The 11,955-nt window shown below is 40.4% G+C and overlaps 1 protein-coding gene across 1 annotated transcript; it reads right to left on the reverse strand.

The window, feature by feature from the left end:
- Positions 1 to 6,998: 6,998 nt before the first annotated feature.
- Positions 6,999 to 10,161, reverse strand: LOC21384884 (14-3-3-like protein B). The gene is made up of 4 exons (XM_024174662.1): positions 9,590 to 10,161; positions 9,234 to 9,356; positions 7,346 to 7,462; positions 6,999 to 7,255 (listed from the first exon to the last, which is right to left on the reverse strand). The coding sequence occupies exons 1-4, from the start codon at positions 10,085 to 10,087 to the stop codon at positions 7,235 to 7,237; spliced, it is 759 nt and encodes a 252-aa protein (XP_024030430.1). The 5' UTR covers positions 10,088 to 10,161; the 3' UTR covers positions 6,999 to 7,234.
- Between the last annotated feature and the right edge of the window lie 1,794 nt (positions 10,162 to 11,955).

Below are 11,955 nucleotides of genomic sequence, written 5' to 3' on the forward strand. Positions count from 1 at the left end.
GAGAAATGTGATTTCTGGTTGACAGAAGTCAAGTTCCTTGGACGTGCTATATCTGGACAAGAAATTTCAGTGGATCATCCAAAGATTGAAACAGTGCTACAATGGGAACGACTGAAGAACGTAGCCGAAATTTGAAGCTTCCTAGGACTTGCGGGGTATTATCGACGATTTGTAAGGATTTCTCGAGTATTGCTGCCCCAATGACTCGGTTGACTAAAAAGGAAGTCAGGTTTGAATGAGATGCCGATTATGACCATGCATTCCAAGAACTGAAGACTAGGCTAACCAGTGCACCGATTCTGACGATCCCTAATAGCGATGAACCGTACGAGGTGTATTCTGACGCGTCAAGATGAGGACTTGGGTGTGTTATGCAAAATGGACATGTTGTGGCCTATGCGTCTCGTCAACTGAAGCCACATGAGCAGAACTACCCCGTGCATGATCTGGAGTTAGCAGCGGTCATTTTTGCTATCAAGATATGGAGATGCTCCCTCTATGGAGTAAAATTCTAGATCTTCTCCGATCATAAGAGTCTGAAGTATTTGTTCACTCAGAAGGACCTAAATCTGAGACAGAAAAGATGGATGGAGTATATGGAGGATTATGACTTCACCTTACAGTATCATCTTGGAAAAGCCAACGTGGTAGCAGATGCTCTCAGCAGAAAGACTCCAGGAATCCTAGCATCTTTGGCCTTAGAGGATTGGAAACGGAGTGAGATTGTAAGTGACTATGATCTTTAGTATTATGAGGATTATAACCAAGCTATGGTGTACAACTTGGTTTCAATGCCAACCCTTATACAGCAAGTCAAGCAAAACCAATGGCAGGATTCGCATCTTCAGATAGTTTGCACTTAAGTTCAGAATGGAGAAAAACTGGACGAATGGAATATTCAGGAAGATGAAACGCTCTACTTTAAGAATCGCCTTGTCGTTCCTCAAGTGGATAAGATAAATAAGACGATCATTCACGAGGCTCACAAATCGAGGTTTGTTATTCATCATGGGAGTGCCGAGATGTATCAGGATCTCAAAAGGCAGTATTTGTGGAGATGTATGAAGAATAATGTTCGCCAATGCGTGTCAGAATGTGTGACTTGTTTTCAAGTCAAAGCCGAACATCAAAAACCGGCTGGAGAACTGCAGTCTCTTCCTGTTTCTGGATGGAAGTGGGAACACATTATGATAGATTTTCTGATGGGATTGCTGAGGACTGAATAGCGGCATGATGCCATATGGGTCGTTGTGGATAGGTTAACGAAGTCCTCACACTTCATTCCCTTTCGTGCGACATATTCTAGGAAAGTTCTAGCAGAGCTGTATATGGAGCACATTGTTAGACTCCACGGAGTTCCGTTGTTCATCACCTCAGATCGTGATACTCGTTTCAATGCGAAATATTGGAGAAGTTTCCAATAAGCCATGCGAACCGGACTAAATTTCAGCACCTCGTTTCATCCTCAGACTGACGGACAATCTGAAAGAGTTAGTCAGATTCTGGAGGACATGCTTCGTGCTTGCATTCTAGATTTTGGTAGAAACTGGAGGAAGTATCTCCATTTAGCTGAGTTCGCCTACAACAACAGTTATCAGAGTAACATTAGGATGGCACCATTCGAGGCGTTGTATGGCAGACTTTGCAGATCGGTAGCTTGTTGGCTTGAGTCAGAAGATCGACTCACCCTTGGACCGGATGTTATCCAAGAGAATAATGAGAAAATAGCCGTGATTTGGGAACGACTGTTAACGGCTCAGAGTCATCAGAAAAGTTATGCTGACAGGAGGCGTAGACCCTTAGAGTTCTTAGAGTGCGATTTTGTCTTGTTAAGAGTCTCTCCGCGCAAAGGGGTCACTCGTTTTGGTGTGAAAGGAAAACTCACGCCGAGGTATATCGGACCGTTTCAGATCACACAACGGGTCGGTGTCGTTGCTTACCGCCTTGATCTTCCTCCAGAATTGTCTCACGTGCACAACGTGTTCCATGTTTCTATACTTCGAAAGTGTCAACCTGATCTAGAAGCCATTATACAATGGTATGACGTGCCGATCCAATATGACACAACTTACGAGGAAGCACTAATACAGATTCTTGATCGAAAAATGAAAAGTCTACGTCAACGTGAGATACCATTAGTGAAGGTGTTGTGGCAACACCATTGCATTGAGGAAGCAACGTGGGAATTAGAAACGACGGTGTAGGAATGATATCCACATCTATTCATATCCTGAGGTAAGTTTCAATTTCGAGGATGAAATTTCTTAAGGGGGGGCAAAGCTGTAACGCCTTCTAGAATTAAACATGTTTAATTAAGGAACCTTAAATTATTTTCAATATTTATGAATTCACCCCAAAAGTTTTTGAAAATACACTTAAATTTTAATACATTTTCCTTTTTATTTCCATTTTTCTTTTTCTTTTCCTATTATTTTCTTTTTCCTTTTTCTTTTTTCTTCCTTTCTTTTTCCCTCCTTTTCCCTCCCATGCAGCCCCCCCTCGGGACTGCCCCCTCTCTCTCTCTTTTTCTTTTTCTTTTTTCCTCTGGTTTTCCCACACTAACTGCCAACCACCTCCCTCTCTCTCTTTTCTTCCACCGCCGGCCACCTCCTCCGGGCTCTCTCTCTCTCACTCCCGCCGGTCTCTCGCTCTCTCTCCCTTGCTCTTTCTGAGTTTCTCTCTCTCTCTCTCTCTCTCGGCAGTTTGGCCGAGAGACACACAAAAAAAAACGTAAATGAGAGAAACCGAGGGCAATAAAGCTCCATAAACTAATTTGAGGTAAAACCCCTTGAAACCCACTCTTTGATTCAAATTTTAAGCTTGAGAAAGTTTAATTTTGGTTAGATTTGAATAATTTTGAGTTAGGGTTTGGATTTGAAAACTTGTTCTTAGAATTGAATGAAATTTGGGGGTTTTCAATTATTGGACTTGTTTAATTGATTGGAAACTGGTTTTGATGGATTATGAATAATTTATTTTGATACTGGACTTGAACTGCAGGTTTGGCATTTTTCCTATTTATGCCAGCATGCTGCCAAAATTTCTTTAAAAACTTATTTTTAAACTGAAATTAAATAGGAAACCTAACCCATAGATTGGATTTGAGTCAAGGCACACTAATAGGAAACAATTAAACATGATTGAGCTCAATTCATTTTAGGAATGAGAAATATATCCTAAGACACTGCTTTTGTCATAAAGCTAGTTGAGAAGATCGAGTATTAAAGCTTTAAGGTAAGCGGAGCTAGGGTTACGTGAAGATAGCCACAAGTTTGACAGCCAAAAAGGTAGGATATTCCTGTCCATATCCTTGTTAGCCTCACTTTGAATGATTTTGGCCAATGAAAATGTTTTAGAACAAAACATGTTGAAAGAAAATGATTTTAAATGAAATAGCATGAATAATGCTATTAAGTTTTCCAATGATTTTGGAAATGAGATTTTAAAGAGTACCATTTCTTAAAATGAAATATCTTAAGAAATGATACAACGCTTGGTGGCCATAGAGATCGGGATATGGGAATCGTATCCTTGGGGGCAGGTCTTGAAACCCGTACGGATCCACTTCTTGCTCAGTGGAATTATGGCTCTGCACTTTTTCACTAGACAGACATTTTACCACTTCTTGCTCAGAGAAAATTATTTTAAATGAAATAGCATGAATAATGCTATTAAGTTTTCCAATGATTTTGGAAATGAGATTTTAAAGAGTACCATTTCTTAAAATGAAATATCTTAAGAATGATACAACGCTTGGTGGCCATAGAGATCGGGATATGGGAATCGTATCCTTGGGGGCAGGTCTTGAAACCCGTACGGATCCACTTCTTGCTCAGTGGAATTATGGCTCTGCACTTTTTCACTAGACAGACATTTTACCACTTCTTGCTCAGTGGTATGATGATCTGCACACTTTCATATTACGGATATTTTCTACTACTATGTGAGTATTTCCTTTTCAAAAAAAAATGATGATCGGTTCCGGGTGTATGTCTTCAGACTGTGAGTACCTTATTTATTATGTTTTATAAGATTATGTCCTACTGGGCCTTCCGTTCACTTTTCTATGTTTTCAAATGTATTAAACCCCTCCAGGCGACGCGAGGAGTAGTGCGGAGTAGGTAGCTACTACCGGTGAGGTGAACTCGTCCCCGCAAAGTGAAGAGTTGTATTTCCTCTTTTCCTTTATCTCAAGGCATGTATAAAATTATGGATTGTAAACTTAAATATTGCTAGACTGTGGTTGATGTCGCATTTACTTTTATTTAAATTCATGTATGCTAAACTTGTGGGAGTTCCTGACACGATACCAGGGGCGTGGGTTTAAACTAGTTTGGTTGGAAATTTCACCACCCTTCTTGAAATTAAATTTCTCTTAAATGCAAGGGCTTGTTTGAAAATACCTGAATATTTTAGATTTGAAAAGTCAAATCTTAGCACAATTATTTGCTAATCACTTTCTTAAACATGTTTAAATTTCTAAACAAGCATCCACGTCACTAACCCCTATTTGGGGGCGTGACAAGCAACTAGAAGTCTTCTAGACCACGACAGGCGGGACTGGAGGTTTGGATTTGGAGTGGGCGCCTAGGTAGAAAAACCGCCTTCTGACCGGGGGAACCCTTAAGGGCATAACAGTACAAAAATTCCTCGACGGTTATGTCGAGGTTCAAGAATTTTCTCCACAAAATGATCATGGAGTTTATTGTCACCCAGCAATTGGGTGACAGTTGTGCAGGGGAAATCCTGTGGAGGCCGCAAATGGCTTTCACAAAAGGATGAAAAGGCCGAGTCTGCCCAAAGCTAAAGGGTGCGCGTGTATACAGTCATGTGATTGGCAGGGGGGTTGTGAGCCCTATCGTTGGGGGTCGGGATAATTAGATAAAAATTGTTGGCGTCGATCCCCGCATCGTTGAACGCCCTCATGGCAACCCGATACTTGATTTTTGACGGGTTGACCTCTGTCACCATCCCTGAGACACCACTAGTCGACGCCACCCCATAACCACGCCCCCCAGTAAGGCTAACTCTTAGGCCATCATCCTCATCATCGAGGAGAATTAGCTCGTCCGGCTGAGAGGTCGAGACCGACCCCTAAGCGTACTCATCCACCTGGCGAAGCAGAGAGTCCCCGCTATTGCCTGAAGACGTACTTGTCGATGCGGCATCTTCAGGGTCATCCCTAACCCTGGAGATGAAGACCTCTCGACCTCTAACCTGTTTGGGCGACATGTTTTGGAAATAAGCAAGAAATGGCCAAGTTAGAGCCTAATAGTCGAGAGGTCAAAAACAAAGTCTGAAAAGAGAAGTGTGCTTGGATCAAGATGATCCAAGAGCCTAGGACTTCAATACCAGGTTCACACAATCTAAAAATGGGTTCCAAACCCATTAATGAGGAAAAACTCATAAGGGTCCCCCAAAACCCAGAAGTGAGTTTGAGAACCCCGACGTGGACAACTAAACCCAAGCAGGTGCTACCACAACAAGATTCAACCCAGATTCATGAGCAACAACATTGTCCGGGTAAGTTTATGGTTATATTGTTCTCTTCGAAATGTTAGTTTTTGCAAGAATCAAGGTCAGAATCACACTGACAAGTAAAAGAGAGCCAAAACGACTTACCATTTCTTGAAAAGTGGTCTGAAAACCTTAAGATTGAGAGGGAGAACCACGGACGGAAATACACACAGAAAGTTGAAGTCGGAGACGGTAACCTTTGGGAGAAATCCGGCATAGTAACGGCGTTCTGAAAGACGGACGACCGTGGAGCTGTCTCAGGGGGTATATATATACCCCATGGGGAAGCCCAGGAGCCTCAGAGAAGTCTGAACAACGCCAGATCTCGATCGTCAAATTCAAACCGACCTCATCCAATGGTGAATCCGAAGAGACGCGATCCAACGGCTGGGATAAGAGTTAGAGAAATAAATCTGAACGGACGACTGCAATGTCCCCCTCGACTGCCACGTGTCACCAGGGTACGTGGGACATGACCGTTGACACAATCGACGAGACTGCTCCACTGCCCGAAAAACTCGTTGTAATGATGGCGCTGTACCTACAAGCAGCCGCCATAGTCTGCAGGAGCGAATCTGTCACGTGGAACTCTCGACGCTGCATAGCCTGAAACATCACAACGTGATGTCCCAGTCTAGAGGGTAATTGTTACATCACGGTCGAGGAATTGACCACTCCTTTGGACGACGAGCGCCGAGGCCTTCATGTTGAGAATCGGTTGCTCACGTCAAGGGATAAACTATACCTAAAGTGCCCTTTATACGTCGAGAGTTCACGCGAGATAACGTGCGTCGAGAGCCCCGTTGAAGTAGTAAATGCCACGACGTCAAGGTAGCAGCCCGGTCCAATCCAAAGATAGTCATGTCAACTCAAGGGAAGATGCACTGTACTAACTACTACTGTCGAAGTTAGAAAATCAAGTAGCCAGAAAGGGTGGTTAACCTAACCTGGAAGCAGAAATCATGAAAATATAACTGTCAAATCTCAAAATTAAGGGATAGAAGATGATCTCCTCGAGAAATGCAGAGATGGTCTCTCATGTGTACAAGACCTATAAATAGAGCCATGTGAATTCATTAAGTTTTTTTTACGCATTACTCTACTACTCCAGAGAAATTGTAATCACAAGTGAATTAGGCCAAAACAATCTTGCCGAATCACTATAAATTTTTATCTTCTCTATTAATCTACAACATTAATCCTTAATCAATCCGTGATAGGTTACTGTGAGTGTTCTCGAAGAGACAGAAATCCACCTCGAAGAGACAGAAATCCACCGTAAACAATAAACATGGTAAAGCCACATGTAATTTTGAAACATAAATCGAACACACTGTTATTAACCGCTTAACAGGTTACTAGAAATCTTTGTATAAAGTTTCTTTTTGCTTTTTTTTTTTCACAATTTCCACCGATGCAACCTGCAAAGCTGTCTTATATGCTTTGTTTTGACGTGATCTTTAAACCACCTGACATCTTTATGCAAAAACTAAATAAAATGTAGAAAAATATATAGCTAGCGTTCCATCAAATTCCATATTTTCCAAACTACTAAACAGATTCAGGAACTAGTTTCGTCTGAATATGGAGGCATTATGTTGAAGGTTGACACTTTGACACCTGATTTACATGACTAACACACATTCTTAAAATCAGCACAAATAAATGCCATTCTTCTCGCAGAAGAAGAATAGGCCTGGGCAACTTATATTGCTTTCTACGGCTCATCTAACTGATCCTGCATGAAAACCAACATATGAAGTTACTACACCTTGGTCATTCAAAATCTACATACCATAAGGTTAAAAGAAACTAATACTCCACTGACCTGAACATCTGAAGTCCAAAGGGTGAGGTTGTCCCGTAAGAGCTGCATGATGAGAGTGCTATCCTTGTACGACTCTTCTCCCAGAGTGTCCAACTCAGCAATTGCTTCCTCAAATGCCTTGATCAAAGTATAATAAAAGCAACTTAAGTGGGCACTCAAGTAAATACATAGAAAGCAATCCGGTGATTCAAAAAGGACAGATTTAACATGTTTAGTTAGCTGATTCAAGTTTTTAATTCGAATTAAGATATGACTTTATGTGAGAACTTTTTTACTGTAACAAAAAAATTAGATGTGATTGTTTCTGAGAGCTTTTTACTGTAAAAAAACTCAAATTCTAAACTTGAACGGGTGAAATGAACGGTAAAAAACATGCATTTAAAGCCACACATCTCAAGGGTCAGACTGACATCAAAGAAAGATGAGCATAGCCGAAACCTAACAAAAGCAACATATCTCAAGGTGAGACTGACAGCCTACAACAAAATAAGATTAGCATAGCTGATACCAAAACTTCTGTGAGAGTGCCATTCAGTCCCTTGCAATGTATGAACAAGAGCGCAGGCGATTTTTATTGGCACCTGATATATGGCATGTGCTCAAAGAGTAACTGATTCTAACATCTCTGTGAAACATTCCGATCTCTTGAGTTTATAACAAGTTTGAAAATATAGGCAAATGGTAACCAAAAAGAAAAATCACATTGTAAGAACAGCAATGGACCACAAAGTATCTGCGTGGTAAATTTCTTTGCGACCGAAAGACTTTAATTTTTTTTTTCTTTTTTTATTCTTTCTTAACAAAGAAATTTCATTCAAAGACTTGAAATTTTACAGGATATCAAGAGAACAAGCTATTCACTGGCAAAATATAAGAAGCTTAGTAAAGAAAATTGATCCGGCAATACAATGTCAAAAGACCAAAATCCTCACGGATCTCACCAATCAGCTTTATCTATGGTAGTTAACAATCCACATTTCAAATGTTTTCACGACTCCGGAGGATATACAATAAATTTCAAAACAGCAAAGCATCGAAGTACGGCAACCTGGGGGATGTCCAACCACCTAAAACGACCAACAATTGCAACCCAAAATTTCATTTGACTTGATTAAAGCACCCACCAAAATAAAAACTACAAATATGTGACAAAATTAATTACTAGCAAAGTTTGACTATCTCATGTCTCGTTATTTGTATGCACCAAGAAATAGTCAAAATAAAAGAAATCCAATACATATGGTGTGTAACTTGTATATGACGATTTGATCCAAAAAAATAAACCAAGCAAATAGTGGAACACAATGAAAGAGCATCATTGACGAAGAAAGAAGGTAGGCTCAATCACGCTTTAGCTGAGTCATACACATTTAATAACAAAATTGACCTGTGACAGATATTTAAAAGGGAAAAAGAGAGAAATAGGTCAAAACTTGAGATGAATTAAAATTAAAAAGCCAATAGTTTACATAAGTTAATAAATAGGCCAAATTACTATTTTCGTCCATAACTTGTCTGGTTATGAACCATAACTTGACAAGTTATTATCCATAACTTATCTAGTTATGAACCATAACTTGACAAGTTTATCCATAATTTATCTAGTTATTAACCATAACTTGACAAGTTATGGCCTTATTAATTTCTATAACTAAAAATTAGCCTATATACTTTCTTAAGATTTTTATATTGGCCTATTTCCTACTATTTCCGAAAATGGTGCAATAAAATATCAGATAAGATTCCGCGTTAACATTCCTGCCCAACTCTTTACTTAGTGGCCCAATGAAGCGTGCGCGTGAAATTATTAAAGGGGAAACAAATAATAATAATAATAATAATAATAAACAAGAGAAAATAAGGGTTGTAATAGTGGACTGCAAAATACCTGTTTGGCCAAGCTGCAAGCTTTATCAGACTGATTGAGAATCTCGTAGTAGAACACAGAGAAATTGAGCGCCAGCCCCAATCTTATGGGATGCGTCGGTGCAAGATCCGCAAGCGCCAAATCCTTGATTGGAGAGAAGAAAAACACAATTAAAATCGAAAAATTTCTGATTTTGATCGATATCAATTATTACTGGAAAATCAAATCAAATCAAATTAAAATCTTCAACAGTCGCAGATTCAGAACCCTAAAAACATGAAATCAAATTCGGATTCTAATCAAATCGAGATTTTGCGAAACCCTAGAAATCAAGAAATTCAGAGAAAGAAAATCAATCGAATTAAGAAATTGCGCACCTGGGCAGCCTTGTAAGAGAGCATGGTCTCCTCGGCGGCGGATTTCCTCTCGTCGGAGACCTTGAACTCGGCGAGGTACCGGTGGTAATCGCCCTTCATCTTGAGGTAGAAGACCTTGGACTCGGCGGCGGAGGCGGAAGGGATGAGGTGGGAGTCGAGGAGGCTGAGGATGCTGGCGCAGACGTCGGAAAGCTCGGACTCGACCTTGGATCGGTAGTCGCGGACAAGGACGACGTGGTCGTCGTTCTTCCGGCCCTCCTCCTTCTGCTCGATGGAGGAGACGATCCGCCAGGCGGCACGGAGGGAGCCGATGACGTTCTTGTAGGCGACGGAGAGGAGGTTGCGCTCCTCCACCGTCAGCTCCGAAGCCGGGGTGGACCCCACCACCAGCTTCTGCATGAACTGGACCATCTCCTCGTAGCGCTCCGCCTGCTCGGCGAGCTTCGCCAGGTATACGTACTGCTCTCTGGTTAGGTTTTCTGGAACAATCGACGCCATTGGGGCTTTGCCTCTTCGCAACTGCAAGTGTAGGAGAGAGAGAGACAGAGAGAGAGAGAGACAGACAGACAGAGCGAGAGAGACACCGACAGTTTTATCGTTTTGGAACCGAATTAGCTCATAAACGATAATACATCTCTCAAACGACATAACATTTTCTTTAGACAAACGACATTGTCTTTTCTCACGAACGAGGCAAAAGGAAGTTCCCTAACATTTCCCTCTGCTCAGTGAAGCGTCGAGCCGTCGACCCACCTCGCCGCCGTTCGTTCCCACGTCGCCATCGCTGCCACCTCGCCGCCGCTGCCACCCCGCCATTCGCTGCCGAGTCGCCGACTCTGGTAATCTCATTCTCTATTTCTTTCTTCCTTTCTTTCTTTCTTCTCTCTCTCATTTTGGGGAACTTGAGCTCATTTTTTGTAACGGTTATAGACTTAAATACTAATAATACTAGTAATATGATATACCAAATAGTGAAAGCGACATTGACAACGTTTAAAACTTAATGGACATGAAGGACAAATTTTTTAATTACCACTAAGTATTTGCTATCAGGTGATTGTTTGAATTCTTAGGAAAGTATTTGTGTATTGCCTATCAGGTGTTTGATGAAATTCCTAGGAAAATGTGTTCATTCTATTGTTTATTTCGTTGGTTTTTCGTTTTAAAAGTTATTGTTAGCTTTGTGCTTCTTTTTTTTTTCTTAATGCAAAAGCCATTTCATTAATCAAATACAGAAAACTTGATATAACAAACTAAAATCGATAGATACGTTGGCATCTTAGTACAGGGATCTAAGGTCCGATAATGAACACAATTTGGAGAACTTTTTTTTAGCTCGTTTAATTCTCCCTCCACACTCTCTCGAAAGGGCTGTAACAAATTATTTGTAAAAACTGATCTCTGAAAGTCAGTATTCTTTTAGATCAAGCTCACCGAAACAGGAGATCTAGTTAAAGAGATATAAAAGATTAAAAACAACACAAAACCCACACAAGGTTATAGCTTGGTGGGGGAATACAACTAAAAACAACAAAAACAACCAAAGCTCATACAAATCTAGCAATTTGTAGAGGAAACCAAACACCAACACTGGCAGAATGACTGCCTTTATTCCACGAACAACTAAAAAAAGAGAAGAAAACACCAACACGGACTTCATTATCATGTAAATCGACCGACGTAGAGCGCGTGAGTATATTTTGAAGGCCGGCTAACCAGAGACGCACTTTCAATAGCCGGCTGGATTATTCTCTTCTTCCCCGCTCTCTCTCTCTGGAATTCTCTCACTAGAAAATTGTAGTTAAAACCCCAGTATGATCCTATTCTCTCTTTTAGCTTTGTGCTTATTAAAAGCAACTGTTATTTTTTTCAATAAATGAACAACTTTATAATTTCTTTAAAATATTAAGAATCTACTCGTTTCGTTAGTTTAAATCACAATTTAAGTTTTTGTTACAGTGTTTTCTCGAATAAAAATTCAAATTCAACCTTTTCTATTTGAGTTTTTTTCTCTCATATAAATTTCTCTTTTTAACTTAAATTTTCAATTCGAACGAACGAAACGAATGAAACCTAAAAAATCTTAAGTTTAAGTCTAAATTGCTCAAACTAAATCGCTCAAACCACTCATTAGTAATTTGGTTTGATTTAATTTTTGTCAAAAATATCAAACAGTCCAAAAAAAATCATTTTTAATTTAATAAGTGGTTTGAAGAAAAAACCGCTTAAATTGTCTGCGAACATCTCTAAATGGAACTGGTTACTCTAGCAGTTGATTTTGCACTTTCCCCTCACTTTCTCTTTCACTCGCCGCCGACTTCACGCGCCAGCACCCTCAAACGGTGCCATTTTGTGCTCCTCCGTCA

The sequence above is a fragment of the Morus notabilis genome, unplaced genomic scaffold (assembly GCF_000414095.1).
Source record: "Morus notabilis unplaced genomic scaffold, ASM41409v2 Scaffold880, whole genome shotgun sequence".
NCBI lineage: Eukaryota > Viridiplantae > Streptophyta > Magnoliopsida > Rosales > Moraceae > Morus > Morus notabilis.